Source organism: Pelodiscus sinensis, chromosome 19, assembly GCF_049634645.1.
Source record: "Pelodiscus sinensis isolate JC-2024 chromosome 19, ASM4963464v1, whole genome shotgun sequence".
NCBI lineage: Eukaryota > Metazoa > Chordata > Testudines > Trionychidae > Pelodiscus > Pelodiscus sinensis.
Window position 1 is genome coordinate 4,102,876 of NC_134729.1, and position 27,905 is coordinate 4,130,780.

Below are 27,905 nucleotides of genomic sequence, written 5' to 3' on the forward strand. Positions count from 1 at the left end.
CATGAGAGTTCAGGTCCCGGTTCCCCTGGGACCCAGCCCTCCAAGGGGACATCAACGTTGCTGGGCCAGTCGGCTCCTCACTTTTATTGGCAGAGGCGGTTACAACGGTGCCGGGCGAGGGGCTGGCCTGGCGGGGCAGGCGGTGGCTGCCACAGGCTGGTGGATTCTGCTGCGGAAGAGGCTGAGGAGGTGCCCAGCTGGTGCAGGCCCGGGCCGTGTGGTGCACATGCTCACAAAGCAGCAAGTTCACAATGCAGATGGATACAGAGCGAGCGTTTGGGGCTGGAGCGGGGGGCAGGAGGAAATCCGCCTTCGCCCTGCCCGGGGGGGGGGGGGGGCAGGGCCGAGCCTTGTGCCCCGTCCAACCAGCCTGGAGCCCCCCCCCCCCATCCAGCTGCTTTTAAACAACTAAAAGGCACCTGAGATAAATAACATTAAAAAGCTGAGAAATTGGCACAAGCAAAGACAAAACATTCAACGAAACTCTCGGGGGGGGGGGGGGGGGGGGATGGAAAACAAGGCGAGGGCCTTGGACAGGGCGAGCCACAGCCACGGCCCATAGCGCAGAACAGGCAGGGCTGCATGTCACAGTGGGGGCGGTGGGTTCTCGTGATGGCACATGATCTTGGGGGTGGGGGCATCTGGGAGCTTTTTCCTGCCGGGGCTGGAGGAAGATACAGCACGTGGGGGATGGAAATCATTCCTTCTCGCTCCACAGGACAGGATCCCTGCCCTCCTCGGGGCCCCAGCTGTGCCCGTCACCCTGGAATCTGGGCTCTTCTCTCTACCGCGCTGGGACAGTGCCGTGTGCCAGCTCGGACTTGCTGAGCACCGCCCTGCAGGGCCGTCCGGCACGGTCTGCGTCTCGGACCCGGCTGGTGGGCTCTGGGGGGGGGCTGACCCCTGCCCCACGTCCTCACCTGCTGCATCTGGACTGATGCCCGCTGACAAGGCCCCACCCCCTTGCCCAGCTCCGCCCCCAGGTCCGTTTTCTTTGGTCAGTTAAAAGGCAGAGAGCATTTGGCATCCTCGGGGGGGCCGTGGCTCCCCCACCCCGGCTCCCCTCTCCATCGCGTCCCAGGGAGCAGAAGGGGCGAGAGGCGGGCTTAGAGACACGCAAGCGAAAGCCGGTGCCGCCAGGGGGCCTGGGCTGGCCCCAGCTGGGAAGCGGGGGAGTGTCGTGGCACTAAGAGCTGCTCCTGTCGTCTTTCAAGTTGTACCTGCAAGAGCAAAGGGGGGGGGCATGAATGGGGGTGCCCCCTCCCAGACCACATCCCACCGCCATGCGGAGGTGCCTTTGCAGAGCTCAGCTGGCTGCCCGCTACTCCCCCCACAGGGCGCTTGGAAGTGACCATGGGGCTGGGGATGGCGCCCCAGGCTCCTGGACCCACAGTGCTCAGGATCCCCAGTGTGGACAGCCCAGGTTCCCAAGGGTCCCCCCCCCTAAAACATATGGAGATATACTTATCGCATAGAGCTGGAAGGGATCTCGAGAGGTCATTGAGTCCAGTCCAGACCAAACATCATCCCTGACAGATTTTGCCCCAATCCCTAAATGCCCCCCCCCAAGGATTGAACTCACAACCCTGGGTTTAGCAGGCCCATGCTCAAACCACTGAGCTACCCCTCCCCCCGGGGGAGCCTGAAGTTCTTCAGGGCTAAGGGGGTGTGGGCACAAGGCCCCCCCCAGGTCTGGGGCTATGGAGCTCGAGAGGAGCCACTGGCCCTGGACTTCGGCTGTGGGGTGCACCCAGATCCGCCCCATTGCTAAGCTGTGGGGGGTGACCCCTCCTTGTATTGCTCAGCTGGGGGAGGGGCATTCCCAGACTGCTCAGCTGGGGTGCTCTTAGCCACCACCCCTCTACTCACCACTGGGCCCTGCCCTGGCTCAGGTCCATCTGCGACAGGTCAAGATGCACCTGGGGGAGAGAGGCTGCGGTCAGCTGATCGCTCCCCCACCCGTCTCCCCGACCGGAGCCCCACTCGAAACAGGAGGCCCAGTGGTAACCATGGCGATAGCCCCTTACCTTCCCCAGGGGCTCCCTCTCCCGGGACATGAAGGAGACGCTGTTCTTCACGCAGGCCTCCAGCTTCCTCCGCGCGGCCTCTTCGAGGGGCATCTCCCACTCGAACCTGCCGGGGGGGGGGGGGGGGGCACGAAGCCATAAGATGGGACTCGGGCCAGCCCAGGGGCAGAGATCTGCCCACGTCCGAGTCCCCCCCGATTCCCTCCCCCCTCACCTCTCGCTGAACTCCGGATTCAGGGTCCTCTTCCGCACGGTGGTTTTCCTCTTGGTCACGCGGTTCTTGTCGGGCAGGAGGATCAGGGAGACGTAGGGGTCGGGAATGTCCTTGGAACTGGCCCTCAGCTTCCTGGCAGGGGACAGAGCATGGCCCAGCTGTACTGGCCGGCCGCACGGCTGCCCCGCAAGCCAGAGGGGCATGGCCCCTGCTGGGGGCCCAGGCTGCATGGGCACGGGGGCGACCCTCGCGGCTGGACCTCAAAGACCCAGACAGCTGCAGGGAGGGAAGCTTCAGGGGGGGAGACACCAGCTGAGATCCGAGCCCCATTATATTAGGCTCGTTAGTAGTAGTATTACGGTAGCCCCCCGCAGTGGCATCTTGAAGTAGGGGGGCACAGCCCGCAGCCGCGTCCTGCTGGCCAAGAGGACTTTACAACTCATACGGGGTAGCCAGAGAACCCAGCCCCCCCTCCCAAGGAGCCCCAACTTTTCCATATCCCCATCCCCGCCCCCCCTTACCTGCAGGAATGCACGACGACAACTAGCTTGCGCTCGTCCGTATGGTACCAGGCTGTGAGTTGCAGCTGGCCCAGGGGGCCCTCTGCCAGCTCCGAGTTACTGCGGCGAAGAGAGGGGGCAGCATTACAGGGGCCCCCAGAATCCTGCCCCTTTGGGCAGGTGCATTATTAGTAGAATTACGGTAGCACCAAGAGGCTCCAGTTGAGGTTATGGGTGCACCACTGTCTGCCCATTATTAGTGGCATTAGGGTAGCCCCATGCTAGCGCACCTGGTATTAGTGGTGTTACGGTAGCTCCTAGAGACACCAGCTGAGATCTGAGCCCCATTATAATAGGCTCATTATTAGTAGTATTACGGCAGCACCCCCCCCCCCCCAGTGGTGACTCCTGGCCAGGTGAGGAGGCATAATCCCCCAGGGAATGGATGGGAACCCCGGGTGCCCCCCAGCTGCACCCCCCACGTGGGTGGCCCCCCACCTGTCCGTGTGGGTGAGGCGCTGACGCAGATCCTGTGCGGGGCTGGCACCCCCGGGGTCCCCGTCTTCCCCGGTGTAGAGCTCCAGCCCCGGCCCCCACGCGTGGCTCTCGGCCTCGTCACCGGCTGACGGGGCGCTGCGGGGCTCCACCCCCGAGTGCTGGGACAGCAGGATCTGGGGGCAGAAGGGAATCAGAGGGGTTCGGCCTCCAGTCCCCCAAGCCCTGAGCCGCCTTCACCCCACACATCACGTGCCCTGCCCCCCCACACCAAGACTCCCAGCCTCACACTCCATGCCCCCCCTTCGCCCCCGCACTGAACCCCCTTGCCCCACGCGCCCCCCCCCCCCAGTTCCCTCACCCCATGGCCCCAGCCGCTCACCCCATGTATCGAGTGCCCCTGCACACTCCATAAACTGAGTCCCGCCGCCCCCAGCCCTCCCCACCTCTCTGGGCAACTCACCCTGAGCTGCACCCGCAGCAGGACCTGGCTGGTGGGGCCGGAGCGGGTGAGCGGGAACCAGCGATCCAGTGTCAGCGACTCGGCCGCCAGCAGCTGGGTGAGGGGCAGGCTCAGCGCCCCCAGGCCCTGCCCCCCCTCGTCCTTCACCTGCGGGCAGGAGGGACGGACAGTCAGGGCTCAGGCCGAGTCAGACAGTGCGGGAGGGGGCACTGGGGGGGGATTTACCTGCAGCTCCAAGGACTCCACATGGGGACGCTTGACGAGGAAGGAGAAACCTTCGTCCCAGATGGGCTCCGCGTTGGCACGGGAGACCTGGGGGGGGAAGGTGGAGCCTGTGAAAGCAGAGGAGCCAGGACCCCCCCCCCCCGAACCGCCAACCAGCTGCCACCCTCCCCTCAAACTCGCAGGGGTGCCCCTCCCCACAGCACAACCCTGGGTTCAGGTACCCCCCAATGCCTCCCCCTCCAGCAGCCCCCACCACCAGGCCAGCCCCCAGACCACCCCCCCACCCCACAGGGCCCCATCCAACACCCCCCACCTGTCCTGGTGCCTCTCCCCCTCCAGCAGCCCCCCCCACCAGGCCAGCCCCCCCATCCCCCGCTACCTTGCTCTTGTGGGACACCTCCTGGACGACGAGGCTGACGTAGGGGCTGGGGGGCTTAGAGCCCTTCAGGAGCTGTGGAGATGGGGAGGTGAGTGGAGGAAATAGGGGGGCACGAGCCCCATGGAGCTAACCGAGCCCCCTCGCCCTCCAGGGACTGGGGGGGGGGGGGTGTGGCCACTCGGGCTGGGGGCACCAAGCTGTGCCCAAGGCCCCCAGCCGGTGATGGGGCAACCTGGGAGCCTGCCCTGCTTGGGGTGACTGGCACCGGGTGACGCTGCGCTCTGGGGGCGTCTCCAGCCCCACCAGGATGGGGGCAGAGTGAGCAGCCCCTGCAGGGGGCGGCGCTGGAGGCCAGGGCGCGGAGGGGGCCCAGGCGTCCGAGGGGGCGGGGAGAGCAGGCGGGGGGCCGGGGCGCGCTCACCGGCAGGTTGGCCGCCTGGTCCAGGAAGACGGAGAGCAGGGCGGACGACAGCTCCGCGCTCTGCTGGGTCTGGATCAGACTGTTCACCATCAGCACCTGGAGGGGAGCCAGCGTGAGCACGGGGGCCACCCGGGGCAGTGGCTGGGCCAGGAGACCCGGCGTGAACCACGAGGGCTGGGACAGAGCACGTGCCTGGCACGCAGCCCTGACGGTGCCCCTCACTCCCCCCCCAGCTCTGCCCCCCCAGCCCTGACGGTGCCCCTCACTCCCCCCCCAGTCCTGCCCCCCCGCCCTGCCAGTGCCCCTCACTCCCCCCCCAGCTCTGCCCCCCCAGCCCTGACGGTGCCCCTCACTCCCCCCCAGCCCTGCCAGTGCCCCTCACTCCCCCCCCAGCTCTGCCCCCTCCGCCCTGCCAGTGCCCCTCACTCCCCCCCAGCTCTGCCCCCCCAGCCCTGCCAGTACCCCCCACTCCCACCCCAGTCCTGCCCCCCAGCCCGGCCAGTGCCCCTCACTCCTGCCCTGCAGCCCCTGCCCCCCCCAGCCCTGCCAGTGACCTTCACTCCCTCCCCCCAGCCCTGCCCTCCCAGTGCCCCTCACTCCCACACTGCAGCCCCTTCCCCCTACAGCCCTGCCAGTGCCCCCCACTCCCGCCCCAATCCTGCCCCCCAGCCCGGCCAGTGCCCCTCACTCCCGCCCCCCAGCCCGGCCAGTGCCCCCCACTCCTGCCCCACAGCCCCTTCCCCCCAGCCCTGTCCCCCTAACCCTGCCTGTGCCCCTTACTCCTGCCCTGCAGCCCCTTCCCCCTCCAGCCCTGCCTGTGCCTCCCACTCCCGCCCTGCAGCCCCTGCCCCCCCCAGCCCTGCCCGTGCCTCCCACTCCCGCCCTGCAGCCTCTGCCAGCGGGCTCCTGACCAGCAGCCCCCTGCCTGCCCAGCGCTGGCCCTTCCTTGGCCAGGTCGCGTGGCCATGGGGCTCACCCCCCTGCATTATCCCCGGGGAACCCGAGGGCCTGTGCCAAGCGGATGTCGGCTGCAGCGCTGAGCACAGGGCTTGAGGGCCGTGACCGGCCCCGACGAATGGCGACCCCCAGGCATCGGCGCTCGGGGGGGCAGGGGAAAAGGACCCCAGGCTGCTCTGCGAGATCTGGCCCCACCCCAGCCTGGTGCGAGGTGACGGCGCTACACGTCCCGGGAGGGTCCCGGCAAACCCCAGGCCCGATCCTGGTGAGGAACCTGCCCCCCAGCAGAGGGAGGGCTGGGCACTCCCAGAGCATCAGTGACACTGGCTCGCCCGGGCCAGCTCTGCGGAGGGGACGGGGGACTTGGGCTGAGGCCCAGCAAGCTCATCTCGCTAATGGCACCTGCTGTGCTGCCCTAGCCTCCCCCCCGTCCCCTCCCCCCACGGGCTGAGCTGCTGCCTGTGCCTCTCTCAGGTCCTGACCTGACCCCCCCCCCCCCCCAGTTCCCCTGCTCCAGCCCCCGGTGCCCAGGATCCCAGCCAGGACCCCTCTACCTGCTCCAGCTCGGCGCCGTTGGGGCTGGGGGCCAGACACTCCAGCCTCACGTGCAAGCGGCCGGATTTCACGCCCTCCAGGGGGAGCCACTGGAAGCAGAAAAGCCGCAGGGGTCAGATCCCTGTAACCGCCCCCCCCCCGCTGCCCCCCCCCCGCGTGCCCGCGAGCTCCCACCTCGTCGACGAACCGGCTGCTCAGGACTTGCTTCAGGGCCACTTTACACCTGGGGGGGGGAACTCGGGTCAGTCTGGGGAGGGTCCCTGCGTCCTCCAAAGCCCCCAGCTGCCCCCCGAACCGGGGAACCCCCCCAGGCGGCGAGTGGTGCATAGGGGGCGGGGCTGGGTTTGTTCCCCCCCGCCTGGTCCCGATCCCGACTCACCTGCCCAGGAAGTCGTCCTTGTCAATGTCTTTGTCGTAGAGCTCGAACTCCGCCTCCTGGCCGGCGACCTGGTTCACGATGACCTAGAGGAGGTGCGGGGGGGGGGGGGGGGGGGTCAACAGAAACTCACGCCCGCCTGGCGTGGCCCTGCTTCCGGAGCCAGGACTCCTGGGTTCTCTCCCCAGCTGTGACCCCTGCATGAGCTTGGACGCGTCCTGCCCCCCGTGTGCTGTTCCCGCATGTGTACAGCAGGCAATGAGCCCCCCCCCCCGCCCCTTGGGGGCTCCAGGGCCCATAACCACTGTTCACGCGCCGATTTTCCAAGCGCGAGCGGCGGGAGTTTTGGCTGGTGCACCAATACCGAGGTCATGTGGCTGGTTTGCACGCGGGCCACCGTGGCACCCAACGTAGTACCCACACACACTCCCGGCCACCGGAGCAGAATCCCCCCAGTCCCCCGCCATGTGGCAGGTCCTGTTCCCGGCCCCAGCCGCCAGAGCAGGCCCAGATACCGGCTGAGGCGGGGGAGGCGCCCTTCCCTCTGCCCCCAGCTCGCTCACCTCGTAGGCCTCGTTCCAGCGGGGGTTCAGCTCCTCCTTGATGACGCGGCTGCGGAAGGTCTGCCCGCCCAGCCGCACCTTGGCGTACGGGTCCGACTTGCCCTTGACCATCCCGCCCATGAAGTTGTCCTTGGCGATGAGGTTCTCGGCCTCCAGCAGGTGAATGCGGATCACGCTCTGGGAGGGGGACGGACACTCCTGTGACATGCTCAGGGGAGCTTCCCCCCCCAGCTAACCCCAAGCTGCCCAGATCCTGCCCCAAGGGGGCACAGGCAGGGCTCCGCCTCCGCGTCTCTGCCGGCTGCCATCACGGAGACCCGCCCAGCTAGGAGCCCGGTGGATCCATCAACAGCGACATCCTGGGTCGGATTCGAACCGGCCACCTCAGGGTGCAGGACTCAACGTCCCATCTCCCCAGCCAGTGCCCCACGGTAGAGTGAGCTGCGGGGCCCCTACGGCCCGCTGGCGGTGAGCACTTGCCCCGTCCCCGAATGCCACCCCCACGGCCGTACCTCAGTGCCAAACTGGGCGTCAGGGCTGGCTTGGCTGGGCCGGGGCGGGGCATCCACGCTGCTGCCGGCTAACGTGCTGCCCTCTGTGTCCGGCTGCCCTGGGACACATGGCCGGGGAGAGAAACAGACCTCGGGGGCGTCCAGGTACAGGATCTGTGGGGAGAGCGGTGCTAGGTGTCAGCCAGAGCGGAGGGGTGGGGGAGCCAGATGTTAACAGCCCTGGGGGGGGGCAAGGCAGCTGTTGAGAGGTGCAGAAGTGAACCCCTCTCCCTGAGAGAGCGGGTGGTGGCTGCAGAGGGCTCAGCTGCTGGGGGACCCCAGGGAGCCTCCCTCCCCTGCCCTCTGGGGCTAGATCCATCTGCCCCAGTTTCACCCGCATGACGAGCTTCATGTAGATGCGGCTGCCCGGCCCGGAGTTCTCCAGCTGGAACCACTGGTCCAGCACCATGTCCGTGGCGCTCAGCAGGCGGGACAGGCGGAGGCTGAGCGAGCCCAGGCTGGCCTGGCGCGTGTCGTCCTTCACCTGCAGGGGGCGGAAGGGCTCCGGTGACTGCCCAGCTGGGGAAGGGGCGGGACTAGGGCAAGGGGAGGAGCCCAGGTGCAAGGGGGCGGAACCCACCTGGATGTCGATGTCCTGATTGGCTGGGTCTTGGAGGAAGAAGCGGAAGGCTCCGTCCCAGACGGGGGAGCTGGTGTTATAGACGACCTGGGGGGAAGGAGGAGTTGGATTCCAGCACCCCCTGCTTGCTCCCCCTGCTGGGAGACCCCCGGCTCCTGCCCAGCTGCCCACGTGGCCCGTGCTAGAGGCCAGGCGGGGGCTCTCTCTGCCGGCCCCCCCATCACCCCGAGGGGCACGGCAGCCCCGAGGCGGACGCTCACCTTGCTCTCCCGGGTGACGTCCTGCACCGAGAGCTGCACCATGGGGTTGGGCTCCTTGCCGGGCTTCTTCAGCTGTGGGGAGACATGGGGGGGGGTTACTGAGGGCAGCCGGGGGGGCCAGGCCCCTCCCCCTGGGACAAGCCCCCCGCCACTCACGGGAAGCTCCTGAGCGCGGTCCAGGTAGACGACCAGGATGGCGGCTGAGGGCGGCTCCGGCTTGGAGGAGATTCCTCGGTTCCTCTGGAGGACCTGGGGGGAGTCACCCCTGAAAGCTCTGGCCCAGCTGACCCCCCCTGCCGATCGCCTGGCAGAGCCCCCTCCCTGGTTCTCGTCTCCCCCAGTCCCTGGGGATCTTCGGCCCCGCAGCCGCCCGCCAGCCAACTGCTGAGGGGGTCCCCGTGCCAGGGAGAGAACCCAGAGTCCTGGCCCCTCCCCCCTCCAGCTCTAACCACCAGCCCCCACTCCCCTCCCAGAGCCAGGGAGAGAACCCAGGAGTCCTGGCTCCCAGCCCCCTGTTCTAACCACTGGACCCCGCTGTCCTTCCAGGGAGGGGGCTGCACTGCAGTGATGTCCTATATCTGCGCTCCGGCAGGACGCCCCCCCGTGGAGGGAGCCCCACAGAGCCGAAGGGGGCCCAGGCCTGGGGGCTGCTGAGGCTGGCGGTGGCTGTGCCGGGGGCTCCTGGCTGCCCTGTGTCATTCCTGGGGGGGAGGGGGAAGGGCTCTCACCTGCTCCAGCTTGGAGGCGTCGGACATGAGCGAGAGCCATTCCAGGCGCAGGTGGAGCTGGCCCTGACCCCCGTCTTGCAACGGGAACCACTGGGGGGGGGAACATAGGTCAGCCCCAGAGATCCCAGCCCCCCACTTCTCCCGAGCCCCATCTGTTCCTCCTCAGCCCCCCCATTTCCCTCCGCACCCCCCTGTGGCCCCACCCTGCTCCATCCACTCGCCCCCCTCTGACCATCCCGGATCCCCCCAGCCAAGCGGCAAACAAGCCCCCCAAAAGTCCCCGCAATTGGGACAGAAAATCGACGGTTTGACAATGGTCCCCGAACTGGGCATAAAAGCCCTGCCCGGCAGCGCCCTCCCGACCCCCCGGCTCCCCGCCCGCGGCCCTTCCCAGGCGCTCCCAGGGGAAACCGGGAGCCAAGAAATTCCCCGCCAGCTCCTCTGCCTCTGAACCGGGGGGGCGCCCCCACATCCACGGGCAGCCCTCCCAGGGTGCCCCATTCCTGCAGCCCCCGCCCCACATCCCTTCTGTCCCCACTGACCTCCTCCAGCACACGGGCCTGCAGCACCTCCCCGAAATCCAGCTTCATCCTGGGAGGGGCGGAAGGAGACCCTGTGAGTGCCCATCTGCTCCGAGGGGAGGTGGGATCCAGCCCTGTGGCTTTAGCCCTCGTGCTCTGCCCTGCGTGGACCCGGCCTGGCGCCCCCAACCCGCCTCTCTTACCTGCCCAGGAAGTCGTCCTGGTCGGGGTCCTTGTCAAACAGCTCCACCTCCAGCTCCTGCCCCGGCACCTCATGCACCACAAACTGGGGGGCCAGAAGAAGCAAAGGGGTCAGTCCATGGGGAGGCACCAACCCCAGACCTACGTGCCCCCCGCACAGGGCTCCGTCTGGCTCTAGCATCCAGCTAGCGTGGGCTGCGACACCCAGGACTCCGTCTGGCTCTAACGCCAGGTTAGCTTGGGCTGCAATGCCTGGGCTCCGTCTGGCTCTAGTGCCCTGTTAGCTTGGGCTGCAATGCCTGGGCTCCGTCTGGCTCTAACGCCAGGTTAGCTTGGGCTGCGATGCCTGGGCTCCGTCTGGCTCTAGCACCCAGCTAGCTTGGGCTGCGACGCCCAGGACTCTGTCTGGCTCTAGCGCCAGGTTAGCTTGGGCTGCGATGCCTGGGCTCCGTCTGGCTCTAGCGCCCAGCTAGCTTGGGCTGTGACGCCCAGGACTCCGGGTTCCTCCCGCAGGCCAGCTGAGGGGCTCGCTCACCTCATACGTCTCGTTCCATACGGGGTTGAGGTTCTCGTCGATGACCTTGCTGGTGAAGACCTGGGTGCCCACGCGGGCCAGGGCGTAGGGGTCCGACTTCCCCTCGATCAGCCCCTTTACGTACTTGTCCTTGGACTGCAGGTTCTTGGCCTCCAGCAGGTGGACGCGGACGATACCCTGTGGGGCAGGGGGGGAGACTCAGCTGGGCCCCGGAGCCGGGACACCCCCCTTTCTCCCTCCCGGCACCGGCCTTACCCTGGGCAGCGGGGAGCGGAGCTGAGCAGCCTCGTGCAGGTTGGGCACCAGGGGCACCAGCAGGCGGTTGGGCAGCACCAGGAAGGCCGCGATGGAGTCCATGATCATCGTGTCCGACAGGGAGCTGGGGGGGATGGGCAGAGCTCACTGCCTTGGTGGGGGGGACCAGCCCCAGCACCCCCATCCCATAAACGTGGGGGATGGGCCCAGGAGGGCGACGCAGGACGGGCGAGGTTTGCAGACCCCCCCCCCCCAGGGACAAGGAATCAAACACAAATATTAAGGATCTACCCTCCCAGGACGCCCCTGCCAGGTGGGGCCCCAGACTAGGGGGGGAGCTCACCTGAGTCCAGGGATGTCCAGGAGGTTGGTCATCCCGGTCCAGTTAATATCCAGAGTCTGAGGGGGGAAAATGGGGGGGGGCTTAGACTCGCCAGCTTCTCCCCCCAGCTGGAGGGTGCGCTGGGAGTGCTGGACAAACAGGGGTGGGGGAAGGCGGGAGATGCACTGCCCCCCTGCGCACCCCCCCAAGCACTTTGGTATATCCTGGGAGGTCCCCGCAGTGGATTCCCCATGGTGTGTCCGGAGAGCTGGAGCCTAGAGCTGCCCCCGAGCAGGCGCCAGGCGGGGGGCGCTGGGGAGGCACAGCCTGGACCCCCCCGAACCCCAGTTGCTGCCCTGATCTCCCGCCCACCCTTGTCTCCTGCACCCCCACGGGAGCATGGGGGGGAGGCTCGGAGCCAGGTCTCCCCAGGGCCCCCGGCGACTCACGGGGGGCGGGGGTTGTACTCACGGGGCGGCGGATGAAGAACATGGTCAGGGCCCCCACGATGGGCACGTCCCCGATGAGGGGCTCCAGGATGACACGCAGCACCCCATGCAGCTGGGGGGGGGGGAGACGGAGAGTGAGCGCCAGGCCCAGGCTCCTGCTGGGGGGAGAAGCCAGTCCCCACCCGCGGCCCCCCCTCAACTCCCCACCCTCCCAGGTTCCTCTTACCCCGTGACTCCTGGAACCCCCCCCAATCCTTCCACTCCAGCAACACCCCCACCAGATACTGGGCCCCGGCACTGCTGCTGTTCCTGCCCCCAAGCATGGTATGGGGGGAGGGGGCATGATATGGGGGGAAGCAGCTGGCAGCTGCACCCCCAGCAGGACGATGCTGCTCTTCCCCGTGCTCTGCCCTCCCGCCCCCCAAGCGGCTGGGAGACCAGCCAGCCCCTCGCCCCGGCTGGGAGCATCGGAGGTGCTGGGTCCGGTGCAGCGCAGCAGGGTCTGGCGCCCGATCTGTCCCCCCAGGGCCGGGCCAGGCGCCCCTCACCTGCATCCCCTTCATCCCAGCCTTGCAGAAGAATTTCTTCACCTCCACGTCGATGTGCATGTCCCCCACGTAGCTGCGGAGACCGGAGCGTGAGGGGCGCGGCACCTCCCACCTGTCCATCCTGCCGCAGACCGGGACACCCCTCCACGTACCCGGCTCCCCCAGGCCAGGCTGCCAATGCCTCCCCCTTCCTTGTGCCCCCGAGCCCAGAACCTGCATCCTCTCCCTAGCAGAGAGCCTAGACCCATCTCCCTGCCTCTTCACAGCCCTTCTTGTAGGCTGGCTGCCCCACACCCAGGCACAGGACAGATGGGCCCTGCAGCTCCTTATGGGGAAATCCTGGGCAGAGACAACGCCCGGAGCAGCAGGGGCTAAGAACCAGCACGCTCGGTGCCCAGGGTGAGCCTCTGAGCTGCACTCCTGCGACTGGCCACTAGGGGGTAGCGCGGGGCCACCGGCTCCTCACCTGATACTCAGGTCCAGCAAGATCTGCTGCTTGTTCTGGCCGGCATGGACCTTGACACCCATGATCCGGAGGGGCTGGATGGGAGCAGGAGGCAGACGGTTACCAGAGCTCGGTCCCCAGGAGGCTGCCCTCTGCCCCTGAATGCAGCTGCCTCTGGGGTGGGACGTGGCAGCTGTTAACGGGGGGGGAGGGAATGGCTGTGCACCCAGCCCTTCTGATGGGGTCTCCCCACGCTCCGGGAGGGGCTGCTTTGGCAGGGCAGGGGTCCTCGACTCCATGGATCCCCCAGCTCCATCTGTCTCCTCCACCAGCAGGGAGGGAGCGTGGCCTTCCCACTGGAGTCCACTCACAGAGCGAACATCTCGGGCCTCAGCCAGACCCGGGGAGCTGCCAGCAGGTGCCATGTGGCCGGGGCGGGGCGTGCTGCTGGGCCTGGCGGGGGGGATGCTGGCAGGCAGCCTGAGACCCATGCTTGGCTGCTCCGGGTTACAGTGACCCAGGGCGATCCTGCCCCGTGTGATGCAGCGGCGGGAGGGGCTCACGGGGGCCCTACCTTCTCCCCCAAGTCGATCTTGGTGAAGGTGAAGGTCTGCAGGTGGGTGTTGGAGGCGCGGATGGCAGGCGCGATGTTCTCCACCAGCAGCTTTTCCATGTACTGCCCGAAGAAGGGCCAGGCCTGGGCCAGGATCTGCAGGGGGCACCGGAGGGGAGGGGGGAGCATTAGCTGGGGTCAGAGCACCCCCCCACGCCCCACTGGCAGATCTGCCTCTGCCCTCCGCGCTCACCTTGTTGAGCCATTCGGCCTTCTCCACGTCCGGGAAATTGACCTGCAGGCAGAGGCAGAGAGGACTGGTCAGGGGAGGGGGCCCCAGGTGCCGGTCACCATCCGCCAGCCCCAAGTCAGAAAGTGCCCCTGGGAGCGGTGGATGGGAGCCAGCCAAGGGTTAGATGTGTGGGGGGTGGACTGGAAGCCAGGGCACTTGGATTCTCTCCCTGGCTCTGGGATGGGGGGGGTGTCTAGTGGTTAGAGCAGGACGCTGGGAGCCAGGACTCCTGGGTTCTCTCCCTGGCTCTGGGATGGGGGTGGTGTCTAGTGGTTAGAGCAGAACACTGGGAGCCTGGACTTCTGGGTTCTTTCCCTGGCTCCAGGTGGGGAGTGGAGTCTAAGTGGGTTAGGGGACGAGAGGCTGGGAGCCAGGACTCATAGGTGCTGTTCCTGGCTCAGGAAGGGGGGGAGGTATAGTGGTTAGAGCAGGAGGGCTGGGAACCAGGATTCATGGGTCCTTGGCCATTGTGACCACCTCTTGCTTTTCCCCATTGGCAAACGGGGGCTAGCACTGACACAGCCGAGGGGGGGGGGCAGTCTATGAGCTGTGGGATGGCTGAGATACGCACGGGGAGCCCACACTGCACCAAGGGCTGCAGCCAGCACAGCTGCCAGTAAAATTCCTGCTGCTGTTTGCACCAGCCTCCTTATCAGGTGGAGGGAAAAACCCAGGACGTGCAGCAAACACAGGGCCCCGGCTCGGACATGAGGTCAGCGGGTGAGGAGGGGCCAGGCCGGGCGCTCAGGGAGCAAGGTGGCAACCGCAGGGTCAAAGGCTGCATCTCCTAGCCGCCCCCCCGGCTTATCACGAAGGACCAGGGTGAGATGCAATTTTGACAGGTTTCTTCATCTTGTTTTCCTCTTCTCTGGGCCGAGGGGGCTCGTAGAGCAAGAACACAGGAGACGCCGGAAGCATCTACCACACGAGGCACCGTGCCAGGCTGCTGCAGCGCCGCCAGCGTGAGCAGAGAGACCCTGCCCTCTTGGGACCGGAACTGGGGCGGTTTCTTCAGGCCACGGAGGGCCGTTCGGTCCCGTGGTCCATGTGCAGCACCAGCCCCGTCAGCTCCCCCAGCGGGGGCAAAGCCCCTTCGCCCCCTGCCACGTGCAAGATGCAGAGTGGTGCTGCAGAGACAGGGGTGTGGTAGCTGGGGGGACCCCATTTGGAGCGACGCTGGCCCCAAGCTGGGCCGTGGGGTTCCCTCCTCTTGGCCCAGCGTCACTCCAAATGGGGTCCCTCCGGCTCCCACGGCCCTGTCTCTCTGAGTCCCTCCCTCCCCCAGTGTTACAGAGATGCGCTGCTGGCTGGCTTGGGCCCCCCAGTGCCATTGGCAGGGCAGGAAAGACACCAGGGGCCCGCTGGTCTCCCCGCACGGCCTGGGCTGTACCAGGACACAAGGGACCATGCACCTGCCGCACAAATTCCCCCCCAAAACCAGGCTTAAGCACAGGAGGTCGGGGGAGGGAGGAGGTAGCACAAACCAAACCCCCCATGGGTGCCACCGTGATGTCACCAGCTCCCTCCGCCCCGGTCCCATTGTGACCTCACAAGCTGGGTCCAGTGCCCTCAAGGGATGGGGGGGACCAGGAGCTAGAGCTGGGGGCCGACGCCTCAGGCTGAGGAGCTGGGGGAGGGAAGGTGGAGCCGGTGGGGAGCCCAGGCAGGGTTGGCCCCAGCCTGAGGAGCAGGACAGGGCAGAGACGCTGCGGGGGTGCCCCGAGTGGACGGGAGGATCAGGTCTGGGGGAGGGCAGGGTGAGGAGGCTGTGCCCACAGGACCCCAGTGCCCTGGCTGGCAGCACCCAGCCCACAGGGCACGGACGGGGGCAGAGAGAACAGGGCGGACACGGGAATGGGCAGGCCGGCTGCCAGGCTCCGGCCTCAGCTGTTCATTAGCGGCCCCTCCCCCCCAGACATCCACTAGCGCAGCGTTTCTCAGTGCGGTGCGCCGCGAGGCAGTCGGAGGTGTGCCACGGAGAACAAGAGAGCTCAAAACAGCCTCCCTTAAAGGGGCAGGTGACCCTTTTTTTTTTCTCCGCCCGCTCAATAACTCCCCCACCCCCAAACCTTTTTTCCTTATTTTTCTCTTGCTCAACAAAAAAATCCTTGGTGTTCCTCATAAAAAAATTCTTTGGGGTTCCTCGGTCTTAAAAAGTTTAAGAAACACTGCACTAAGGTCTCCCTGGGGGCAGCCCATGGGAGCCAGGCCACTGCTCTCAGGGAAGTTGCCAGTGTCCCAGGCTAGGGTCTGTCCCCCCCGCCCTGCCCCCAAGCCATCAGCAGGTGGAGTGCACCCTGGAGGGGCAACCACAAAGTCTAACCCCCGCGCCCATGGCAGTGGCCCTGTCAGGGACAGGCAGCAGGAAAGGCCTGGCCGGGGCAGTCAGCTTGGGTCCCATTCTGTCTGCTTGGCACAGCCTCCCCCCCATTAGCCTGCTCTCTGGCCCACATCATCTCTGCCTTGCATGGTGTGCCCTGGCTGCCGTGCCTCACCCCAGAGGTGGCTGCATCTCAGCACTGGCTGAGAGACCTCGGGGCAGCCAGCCTGCACATCCCACCCCAGAGACAGCCGCGTCTCCGTGTCAGCCGAGGGATCCCTGGACAGGCACCTCCCACATCGCACCCCAGACGTGGCTGCATTTTCCTGTATGCAGAGCGCACAAAGGGCTCTGGAGTGGCCGCCCTGCCCCCTTAAGGCTCCCGAGCCTGGCTCTGGGCAGGCCGCAGGCTCTGGGCTGGAGCTGAGCAGCCCACAGAGCAATCTCAGACTTGCTGGCCGCGTTCCAGGAGGTGACAGTTTGATGCCGGAAGCCACAGCTGCCCTGGCCCCTGCCCCAGACAACCCTGCCACCCTCTGTCAGCTCTACGCAGGAGGGGAGGGCACGGTGGCAGCCGGTGCAGCCAAGGGAGGCCATGGTGCCTGGCGGCCCCCACCAGCTGTTTCACTTCCTCTCCTGACAAGCGAAGGCAAAGAGCAGCACATGGAGCCAGGCACAAGAGGGGAGGGGACAGTGGGGCACAGGCTGCGCCCTCCCAGGGGGAGCATGAGCAGTGGCCACCTCTACCCACTGTAACCACTAGCTCCCACTCCCCTCCACCAGCTGGAACGGAATCCAGAAGTCCTGGCTCCCCCCACCCCCGTCCGTCACAAGGGAGGCTGCAGGCCTGAGGGCACAGCTGCTCCCGCTACGGTTTCTATCAGGCGCTGGGCTGGCCCTGCGGTGGGTCATGTGCAGGGCGGTAGCCGCAGGGAGCAGAGCGCTGGGGGGGAGGCATTTCTCAAGCAACTGATTGATGAGCGTCGGTCAGAGGCAGATTGAGGAGTTCAGATAGGAGGAGACCACTTGGTCCCCCAGAAATGTTGCTGGGAAGGTCTTTGGGGAGGGGGGGGCTGATCGTCTAGGGGTCTAGTCCGGATCCTGATGAGCCCTGGGGACACAAAGACCAGGTGACCCACAGGGGCAGAGAACACCGGGAGGGAAGTGGATCAAGGGGCAGGTTTGGGGGCCCAGCGAGGGACCTGGGGGTCTGTGCCTAATCAGAACATGAACAGCCCCCCCCCCCCCCCCGAGAGACCCTACAAAAAACCAGCACGCCCTGCCCCCGAGACTCCCAATGGAAACATGCAGGCACATCCAGCCCTGCCCCTATGACAGATGCTCCAATGACAAGTGCTGGGGTGAGGCCCTACAATAACAAGCCCCGTGGCTGTTGGAGAGGATGGATTTGGGGTGCTGCATGGTAGGGGCAGGGAGCAATGGCCAAGCTCAGCTCTGATGTGGCCATAGCACCCATAGCCCCAGGCTGCTGGAAAGCACAGGGACTCAGGCTCCATGGGGAAACTGAGGCACAGAGAGAGGAGGGAGGCAGGGCTTGCTCCACCAGCTGGGCCCTCAAGTGGGGAGGCCTGAGTTTGGCTGGGGAGTCCTGTTCATGTTCTGATTACCCTAGTAAGAGACAAGAACTTGCCCCCCCCCCCCCCCCCCAGGCCTCCACCCGGCTGCAGAGGGAAGCGTCGTGGGCACATGCTGGGAGTCAAGACTCCCAAGTTCTATTCCCAGCTCATGCCTCCGGCAGGGCGGACATGACCCTGCCTCAGTTTCCCTGTTTAGACAAGAAGCCCGACCCTAGAGCGAGCCTGCTGGCAGGGGCAGTGCAGTGCCCATGCTCAGCCCCCGGGAAGGTTTAGCAGAGCGAGTGCCAGAGGAGAGCGCCCCAGGCTGGCACCAAGATGCCAGGCCCAGCTCGGGGGAGCGTGATCCCCGATATGGCCTCTCCCCCCGGCCCACACCCGGTGCAAAGGCAGGAGCTGCGCCGCCCAGGAGACATTTCCAACCTGCCAGGCCTGTTCTGGGGACCCGCCTGCCCAGAGGCAGAGCCTGACCCAAGAGGCGGGGCTCAGGGTTCCGGTGTCTGCTGCTCCGGGCTGCCCGCCCCCGGCTGCCCCACAGCACACGCCGGCCATGCATCGAGGGGAGCAAGCGGCCCCCTGTTCGGCCTTGGTGCAACAGGCCCGCACACATGCCTGGCTGGGAGCTCTAGGGGGGCAGAGGAAAGGGCATTTCAGCCTCCCCAGCTTTGGACCCCACCTGCACCAGCTGGGGCCAGCCAGGGGCTCACCCACCCCCAGCAACTCACAGGGGCAGGGGCAGAGCACAGAGGGGTGGGGAGTAGGGGGCAGCTGGCAGCTGCCAACCCTGCCTGAGACTGAGAAAGACGCAGCAGCAGGGTTTCCGTTATGGAAGATAACAGAGGGGGCGGCTGGTTGTGAGTCAGCCACATTCCATGCGCGCCAAGAGCCGAGTCGGCTCCGGCTTCCTTTTGAGGCGGAGCCAGGACAGGACGATTCTGGCCCATGCAATAAGTTTGTCAAGTCTCAGGGAACCTTGGGGGGGGCGGGGAGAGAACACAGCATAAAGCGTGAGATCAGCTTGGGGGCTGCCATGCCAGGAGCTATGCGGGTGCTGCAAGAAGCAGTCACTGCCCCAAACAGTGCACAAGCTGGGTAGACAAATGACGGTCGGGTGGGGAAACTGAGGCACAGCCAACCGGACTTGCTCAAGGTCCCCCCCCACAAAGCCCAGACCAGCAGCCTCTGAGTCACACAGCCAACTCAGTGGGGTGCCCCAGGACTGGGCAAGCCCTGGAGACAGGGAAACCTTCTAACGAGCAGCTCCAGCCCCTGCCATCTCTCCCTCCTTGCAAAAGGCATGACTCCCCTCCTTACAGCAGCTGTACGATCCCTCCCCTCTTTGCCATGGGACGGGGAACCATGGCTAAAACTCAGCCTTTGACTACAGGGGGGAGGGGGGTTTGCATTCCTGGCAACACAAGGCCTTTGGAGCAGCAGCCAATGTGGGAAATCTCTCCACGGATGGCGTGTAAGGAACCCCTCACCCCAGGGGAGGACCCCCCCTCACAATCCCCATCGCTGACAGAGACATCTAGGCCTGAGGCAGATCTGTATTCTCACTTCCTTTCCCTCCGCCCCAGCTCCTAACCACAGTGGCAAAAACAACCCCTATTTTCAACATCGATTGTTGATTTGTCAGTGTTGACACTGCGGGTAGCGTCTATCGTCACCCATTTTGGGTCAGGAAAGCAGATCAAATGGACGCTGGCTGAAGCAATTTCACTGCCCGCGTCTGTTCCGTGGCCTACGGAGGCGCTCATGCCGCAGCATCGGTTGCAGACGCTGCAAGGGTAGGGTTTAAAAAGCCTATGGAAGAGTCTGGAGGAGAGCTGAACCCTCATGCTTCAGGGCATCTGTCAGGCTCGGACTGATAGGGGTCAGGAGGAAACTTCCCTTCTGGGAAGGCAACTCCATAAATGTCCCTGGGAATCAGCCAGGTCCAGCCTCTTCTGAAGACAGTATATTGGGCTCAGATGGACCCCTGCATGGAGCCACCGTGGCGGCTGCTAGCATCGATCCACGAACACCGACGCTTCCCACTTAAACTCTTGTAACGACGTCACCGCTAACATCTTTTATTTTCTAAACACCAGCACTCTGAACAGTCCTCCAGCTTCCCGGGTCCCCCGCGTACTTAACAGGCGGGGGTGGGCAAAGAGGGAGGAAGAAGAGCTACAAACCACACAAGCCCCAGGCCACAAAGATTCTCCCGCCACTAGATTTCTGTTCCTCTCCACCCCAGCAACGAACACCTCACGAAACGGGCTCCGGGCCAGTTGTTAAGGACTCCAATTAACTCAGAACTCGGTGTACGTTCAGCCCAAGCCAACACACCTCCCCCCCAGCCAAAACATTCACACCAGGTCTGCACACGAGCGCCTAAAAGGAACAGGTTTGTTTTCGGAAGCTCCTGGGGAAATAACCGAGGTCTGGATTCAGCAAACTGGTTAAGCACGTGCTTAGAGTCCAGAGGCGTTAAGTCCCGTCTCCCTCTGGACAGGGATGAACTTGACGCAGGGAGCTTTGCTGAATCAGTGCTCTGTCTGGAGCCGAAACATGGAGGTCGGTGGCTAACTTGCAGCACCTAGGATCTGTTCCTGGCTGCTCAAGGGTCCACTCTCCCTCCTCCCCACTGCAGCCTCCTTCAGATGGTCCCTTCTCCTCTCACGGCAAGCTGGTGTCCCAGCTCACGTCAGCCAGCTGCTGCAGAGCTCCAGAAAACCCTATAGCTCCCAGAACTAGCTGCTCCCACTGCCGGCAGGGGGGCTGCAGGGCAAACTGACCAAGAGGGGATCCCCCTGCATCATCACTGATCCAATCCTGCCCCTCCCATGCCCACACAGAGATGAAAATTCTCAGCCCGCTGAGAAGGGCAAGAGAAGCAGAGAGGAAAGGGGAAAACGGAGGCTGCAGGATCCCAGGGTGGGGCAGGGATGGCAAGTGACCGTGGCATGCCCAGGAGGCCCCTGGAGAAGGATCGGCGCAGTCTCTGGGAGGCATCCGGGCATGTGATGTCCTGGGAGGAGGGTGCTACAGACAGACCCAGCCAAGGACACAGCGTGATGCTGACAAGGGGGCTGGGCGTGGGCATGCGGAGAGCGTGACAGGGACCAAGGACAGGGATCTTCAGACAGGGGTGAGGCCGTCTCATCTAGGTGGGCAGCCCCTGGCAGGGAGAGCTGGGCAGGGGGGTTGCCCCTGCAAGGCCTATGAGACAAGAGATCCCAGGGGGACAGGAGATGGGTGGGGCAGGCAGCCTTACCCTGGAGGCAGCTGCTGGCTGGAGCAGGGAGGGGTGTGTGAATGTGAGGAAAGCAGGGATGGGGGGGGGCAGGATCCCAGGAGGTTTTCCCAGGAGCAAGGGGGCATGGGAAGATGAAGAAAATGCAAGGGGGTGGGGGGGTGGGGGGGGGGAGGTCCCCGCCTGGAGGAAGCAGAAGAACCATAAGTCCTGCTGTCCTCTCCCAGGCAGGCAGCTCCCGGCAGGGTGATGAAGGGGCAGGGGATGGGGGACCCCCAGGAGGGCACAAGGGTGGCAGGAAAATGATGAGAAGTGGGTGGTAGGGGGACCAGTGAGGGATGCCCGGGAATGGGAACCCCAGGGGATCTCTAGAGGGTGTCACTCTCCTTCCCAGGGCAGCCAGCTCCCAGCTGAGTGAGGCATGCAGATTGGGGGAGCGGGAGAGATGGATATGGGAGGAAGGGAGGGTCGGTTTCCAGGGGCAAAGGATGGGGGGAGAGGGGGAGAACCACAGAGGATCCCCGGGAGGAGGAGGAGGAGGAAACCCCGGGTGGGGGGCAGGCTCCAGGGAAACCCCAGGGGAGTTGGGGGGGGGGGAGGAAGAGGATCCCCAAGGGATGGAGGAACCAGGGAAACACCAGGGGATCCCAGCCGAGGTGGGGGGGGAGGAAGAGGATCCCCAAGGGATGGAGGAACCAGGGAAACACCAGGGGATCCCTGGGGAGGTGGGGGGGGGGAGGAAGAGGATCCCCAAGGGATGGAGGAACCAGGGAAACACCAGGGGATCCCTGGAGAGGTGGGGGGGGGGGAGTAAGAGGATCCCCAGGGATGGAGGAACCAGGGAAACACCAGGGGATCCCTGGAGAGGTGGGGGGAGGGGAGTAAGAGGATCCCCAAGGGATGGAGGAACCAGGGAAACACCAGGGGATCCCTGGCGAGGTGGGGGGGGGGGGGAGGAAGAGGATCCCCAGGGGATGGAGGAACCAGGGAAACACCAGGGGATCCCTGGGGAGGTGGGGGGGGGGGGAGGAAGAGGATCCCCAGGGGATGGAGGAACCAGGGAAACACCAGGGGATCCCTGGGGAGGTGGGGGGGGGGAGGAAGAGGATCCCCAAGGGATGGAGGAACCAGGGAAACACCAGGGGATCCCTGGCGAGGTGGGGGGGGGGAGGAAGAGGATCCCCAGGGATGGAGGAACCAGGGAAACCCCAGGGGATCCCGGGGACGGAAGTTTGGGGGACCCCCCCGGGGCGCCGCTCTGCTCACCCAGGCGGGCAGCTCGCGCGGGCTGGTGCCGAGGCCGGCGGCGGCGGCGCTCACGTGGCGCTCCTCGTCCTCCAGCAGCAGGCGGGCGGCCCGCAGGCTCCGCGCCTTGCCCCGCCGCGCCGCCTGCCAGCCCGCGTAGAGCGCCAGGCCGAGCAGCACGAAGCCCAGGCTCAGGCCCATGCGCCCGGCCAGGTAGACGGGCGCCAGGCGCAGCAGCATCTTCCCGAAGGCGGCCAGCGCGGCCAGCGCCTCGGCGGAGCCGGGCCCGGGAGCCTCCCGCTGCTCCATGGGGCGCCGCACTGGCCGCGCCCGGCGCTGCCCGCGGCAGAGCCCAGGCGGGCAGCAGGGGGGCGTGGCCGTCGGCGGCCACGCGCGGCCGATTGGGCAGAGCGGCGACGGGGCGGGGCCGGGCGCGCACGAAGCCGCGCCCCTTTGGTTCTAATTGGGCGGGCTTGGGATGAGCCACGCCCTTTGTCTCCTGGACGGGCTGGGGGGGGGATCGTCACGCCCCCTCGCGCTCTGATTGGCCCGTGGGGCGGCGCCGACCGCCCCGTGCTGTGTCGATTGGACAGGCCTCCAAAGCGGGCGGGGCTGGGTAAGCATTCCACCCCGCCCCCTCCTGCTTCATTGGCCGAAGGAGCTGAGGAGGGTGCGGCTGACCGTGTTAATTGGCCAGAAAGGCTGGGTGGGCGGAGCTAGTGACATTAATACATATATAGTAGCAATTTAGGAGTACGGCCTTGCCCCGCCCCTGCTGTAGTGGGAGACCACCCCTCGTGGGGCCAGGCCACGTGTCTGCAGAAAACTCGCTGGCTGGGCCCAGGGTTCAAATTGTGACCCCCCAACCAGGGGTTCCTCTGCTTCAGAGGCTGGGCCACAAAGCGATGCCTGGTCCCAGGCTGTAGATTCTTGCACTGAGACAGTGGGGTTGGCACCATGTTGGCGTTTGTACCCAAAGCTTTTTCCTCAGGCAGGGCTGCAATTTGGACCCATTTTCACAGGACCCCCCCCTCCCTTTCCAACATTAGAGCCGGGGTTTCACTCAGGCGGCTTGTGAAGCTTTTGGCTCAAACTTGTCATGAGAGGGATGTGACAAACCCTTCCCCACCCACCTTCCTGTGTGGCTTCTGCAATGTTGAAGCCTGGGGAAGGTTGTCACAGGACAGGATGAATTCAGTTCTTATCTAGCGATCTGCACATACTTTGCAACAGCCTGAGAGTATCTTTGTGGCTGCTTTAGACCAAGCCATAGAAAGGAGGCCCAAGGCCATGCAGGCCAGTTGGTCCAGCTGAGAAGCCAGTTCAGTTCTGTCTCTTAGCCAGCTGCCTTGGACATTGTTTCTTTTCCACATTGTTCTCAGGGCAAAATTCCTGATTCCACAACCTGCATTTTTAAGCGACTCCTTGTTATAACTCTTATCTTGCTAAAAGCTTTGCTGGCAGCCACCCAGCTGCGGCCAGGCTATCTGTTCTTCCTTGCAGAGCAAAGCTCTGTGATGAGCAAAGCTGCTTTTCTTGTCCACAGTGGACTGCACCAGCCATTCTGGCTTTCCACTTTTACAGGTTACCTAATCCCCGTTTTTACTCTCCAAGTTCTCTATATAAACTAGATTTCCAAGAGTACTATTCCTGCAGGCATCCAGCAGTCTGATTTCAGCTGGAGCAGTTGGCATACAGATTGCGTCCCACTCCCCGTGGCTTGAGGATGTTTCTTTTAAACGGAGGAGAAGGGGAATTCACGGGGGAGTAGAGCTTCTTTGTGCTCAAATGAGATGAGCGCTCATGAGGTAACAATACAAAAATCTATTCCAAGGAGGTGAACACTCCAATCGGGTGATTTGGGCTTTTTCTACCCCCTACTTTCCTAAAGCCACACTGCATGCCAAAAATTGCACAAACAGCAGTCCCACTTCCCCACCCCCTTGCTCTAACCACTTGGTAACACTCCTTCAAGTTTGGAAGCAGAATCCAGGAGCCCTGCTTTCCAGTCCCCCATTTTAACTGCTACAGAACCATGTGGCAGGGATAAAGCAGACTTTCTTCATAACGCATAAGAAATCATCCTTCCATCGTCTACAGAATCCCCCCATCTCCATGAACGTGCCCCCCCCCCCCCATCTGAATGGCTGTTTTCCCAGGTGTTTCCAAAGAACTAGGTACATCCTCTGCTATCTGACCACTTGACTCCAGAAGTGGAAAAAGACCAGCTCTGCATATTACTTGGCCAAACAGCGTTGCCTGTAAAAATGAGCTGCAAGCGTCTCTTCTGCAAACAGTGTAATTGCTTTTCCAGGTACGTGTTTGCATTGCTAGCCTAGAGGCTCCTCAGTTAAACAAAACCCTGGGGATTTAAAGCCAGCTCTGAGTTGCTGAATACACCATCTCCGCTGAAAGTTCATCCCTTGGGCCTTGGCAACAGCTTACCAGGCTTCCAATCCAGCTGCTGAAACATAAATAACCCTGGCAATAGGGAAGGCCTGGTGCCATCTGCCTGCAGCAGTGCATTGCTAACAAAGGCTGGGTCTGGTGCACTAGAGCACAGGGCAGTGGGGGAAGACAGGGGCTGTTGCTTCCAGGCCTATTAGGACCCTACAACTTTCTTATTTGCAAAGCAACCCAGAACCTGAGCGGGCTCTGCCCACGTGAAGGTGGGAGGGCAGGGATCTGTTGCCAGCGGCCACAGTTTAAGGAACTCCAATGCTTAGACTTCCTGTAATCACACACTGGAATCTTGGTTGATCCAATGAGCTCACCCCCTATTCAAGTGGGGGGAGGGGGGGCTAGTCAGTGGCAGATCTTTCCACAGACACTCCAGGTCTCCAGCCCTCCTTTCTGGGCTGAGCTGGTGCCTTGTGTTGGCTGCCTTTCAGGGCAAAAGGTGTCTAGTTTATTGAAGCTTCAAGGCAGAACAGGGTTCGCACACGTTATTCTAACCACCACCAATCTGCAAAGAGCAGCATCCAGCCAAGATGTGCTCTGCATACCTCTCTGTCACACCCAGTCCCTTCTAGCATAGAGCTGTACTGGCTGAGAGGGGAGTCTGGTTACTGTGCGCTCCAGGCAGATCCGGCAAAGGATACAGGACGTCCCTGCTATACGTCGCCCTGGAATACATCCGTTCCACACTAAAGTAATCGACGCTTGTAGGAACCGATGGGTTATAAGTCCTCCCATTCCCCGCTGTTAAGTCGCACAAAAAAAACTCCACAATTTGCACAAATGGAAGTCAGCCACAGGAAAAAATTCCCCACTTTAAGCTGTTTCGATGTAAGTCCAAGTTTTTTCGAACGTATCTTGACTTACAGCGAGGATGGCCTGTAGCACACAGGGAACCAGGATGCCAGCTGGGAACCCACTACTGGCATAAAGTCAGAGAAGCAGCCAGCACAGACCAAGGGAGTCAACAGCTTTGAGCTTCAATTTGCATCAAACTCACCATAATTAGAGATGGTAAATTTAAATTAATCGGCTAATCAGATAGTCGATGCAATCTGCATGGACTATTCGATTAGTCGATAAGGCCGCCTCTGCCTTTGAAGTGTAGCAACGGCCCCAGGGTTGTTGCTACACTTCAAAAGTGAAAGTGACGCGGGGAGCACAGGCTACTCCCTGCTGGCCCCATGCTCCCCACAGCATTTCAAAGCAGCAGTGTCATGTGGAGCCCAGGGTCCGGCCCCAGGCTCCACACAACACTGCTGCTTTGAAGCACCCTTTTCTCCCCCCTCCCCCGCCTCTTTCTGATAGAGGCAGCAAGGGGGGGAAGCAACTAGTCGACTAGTATGTCAACTATCCGATAAGCATTTTCTTATCAGTCGACTAGTCATTCACATCCCTAGCCCTAATGCATAGAGTCCTGTGCGGATACAAATTCTGTATCTGCAACCACCTCAGGATGTAAGAATGTAACTGTATAAATGATTATCAGTTTGTTACAGTTAAACTCTTCACCACTGCCCACCAGCTCCTACGGAGCCAGCTGCCAGCCCAGGCAATGGGCTCTGCAGTATCAGAGCCTGCACCTTGGGGTGGGGTGGGACAGCTGGAGCCCATGTGCACTGGGATCCGATTTGTACTGTAAGCCCACACCCAGCAGCTGACATGACTGGGGAGCTGGCTGGGCTGCAGGTTCTGTGGTATAAGAGTTATAGTACAAAGCCCTCACTGCATGTAACCAATAGGGTTTTTAACAGGTATACAGTTACTTATTTTAACCCTATCACATCTGTATCCCACCACGGAGACCCATGGGAAGAGAGCAGGTAGCTGCAGATTTGCAGGGCTCTACTGATGGAGACAGTGAAAATCGCTCCATTGCTTTCAGTAATAAAGACGCAGATCGACTGAGCTGGTGAAGAGGTGACTTGCTCAGTCTGCGAGTTCCTCTATTTGTGAACAGGCTCTTCAGTCTAGCAGATGAAGGAATACCACAACCCCACAGCTGGGACTGAAGCTAGACAAAGCCTGGAAATAAAGGGTAAATATGCAGGAGTGAGGGTAATTACGGAGGTTACCCAGGCTCAGGAGAGCTCCTCCAGCAGAGACAATGCTCATAGGGAAAACTCTGCTCTTAGGAATAGTGGGGGGGGAGTTTTCTGTTGTATGGGGGTCAGACTAGACAACCTCCCTGGTCTCTTCTGGCCTTAGAATGTAATCCCCTGGTGCATGGCTGGATGACACCTGCCTGTGAAGGGCTGGGCTGGGTGATATGAGCACAGCACCCTGACTGGTTCAGAAGCTCCAAGGAGCTGCCTACTTGTAAACACAAGGGGGAAGCCGAAATGAGCGGGGGCTTTACCCCCTCGCCCTGTTGCTGCAGCACAATGGGGGCCTGATGGGGTCTCCCTGCTTCAGCAGCAGTCTCACCTGAAGATCTGACCTGGGGGTTAGAGCGGGGAGCTGGGGAAAAGGAAATTGTAACCGTGGGTCCTTTGCCGCAGCAAGGGGGGCAGGCTGCAGCCTGGCCAGCACCAGTGAGAGGCCTGTACAGTCTCGTGCCCTTCACACCTGGTCCCTGGAGAGCTGCTTTTCAGGGCCATTGCTGTCCCATGTATGAGGGTGCAGGTGCAGAGCGCCAAGAGCTTCACTTCCACGCACAATCTCCTGCAGGCCCCCCAACACCACACGGCCCCTACACACTGCACCTCTCTGGAGGAGCCCCCTAGGGAGCTAGAGCTGTACCTCCAGAGAAGGGAGTTTGCCCTTTAAGCTTTGACTAAGTCCTTGGGGGGTAACAGCCAGCAGCGAAGAGTGAGGGGGAGGACAGCAGTCGCCATGCTCTGAGCAATTTACCTGGGCAGCAAGGCAGCTGCTAATAATGATTCCCCTAAAGATCTCAGTGCCCCACCCATGGTGGGACAACCATTAGGGTTCCCCACCAGCTCAGTCACTTGACCCATCTTCCTGCCCTACTTGTTGAAACCAAATCCTAGAGGCAGACAGGGAGAAAGGGTCCTCCGATAACGGAGACGTGGCACGTTACACAGACAAAGCTGGTCAACCCGGCTGAGCACCAGCGCTATGCCACTGGATGCGGCAGTTCCTCGATAGAAGCAACCGACGCAACGGGATTGTCCTGGTGGCTGAGAGCTCAGGTTACTCGGCGCCTAGACTGGAGAATGCTTGTTTGCAGGAGGCTCTTGCAAATGCAGGGGTGATAGGCCAATCCGAACCATTCCGCACTGCGACCGGTCAGCGCCTATCACACGCTAAGAGGAACCGTGGCCAGCTCAGCCCTGGTATAGATCTTCAAGAAAACTGCGAGAAGAGACCTGGAGTAATCCAGTAGGTGGCGCTCTCCTGACTCAGCAAGGAAGCCACACACCAATGTGGTGCTGCCATCTTTTGGCAGAGATGTAAAGCAGAGCTCCTGATCCTAACCTAACCATGCCATGGGTCACTCCAGCTTGTAGCAATGCTGACAGCTGCTGCATTCCACCCCAGAGGTGGCTGCATATCCTTACATCTCAGAGGGGTTTAGAGATTTCCCATCCCTTGCTTGTGTTCCGACATGTCCCCGTTGGTAGCTAACCAACGCCTTAAAGGGAGCGTCAACACTAGAATACATCCGC

The 27,905-nt window shown here is 63.3% G+C and overlaps 1 protein-coding gene across 1 annotated transcript; it reads right to left on the reverse strand.

Moving 5' to 3' along the window:
• Positions 1–69: 69 nt before the first annotated feature.
• Positions 70–22,154, reverse strand: ESYT1 (extended synaptotagmin 1). The gene is made up of 31 exons (XM_075901910.1): positions 21,838–22,154; positions 13,377–13,418; positions 13,145–13,279; positions 12,592–12,665; positions 12,126–12,198; positions 11,600–11,689; positions 11,150–11,205; positions 10,807–10,930; positions 10,552–10,728; positions 10,019–10,101; positions 9,837–9,885; positions 9,295–9,384; positions 8,723–8,815; positions 8,567–8,638; positions 8,307–8,393; positions 8,061–8,210; positions 7,688–7,840; positions 7,176–7,352; positions 6,616–6,698; positions 6,411–6,459; positions 6,236–6,325; positions 4,725–4,820; positions 4,304–4,375; positions 3,925–4,011; positions 3,700–3,846; positions 3,240–3,412; positions 2,763–2,861; positions 2,242–2,373; positions 2,028–2,133; positions 1,870–1,919; positions 70–1,220 (listed from the first exon to the last, which is right to left on the reverse strand). The coding sequence occupies exons 1-31, from the start codon at positions 22,123–22,125 to the stop codon at positions 1,187–1,189; spliced, it is 3,231 nt and encodes a 1,076-aa protein (XP_075758025.1). The 5' UTR covers positions 22,126–22,154; the 3' UTR covers positions 70–1,186.
• Positions 22,155–27,905: the final 5,751 nt, after the last annotated feature.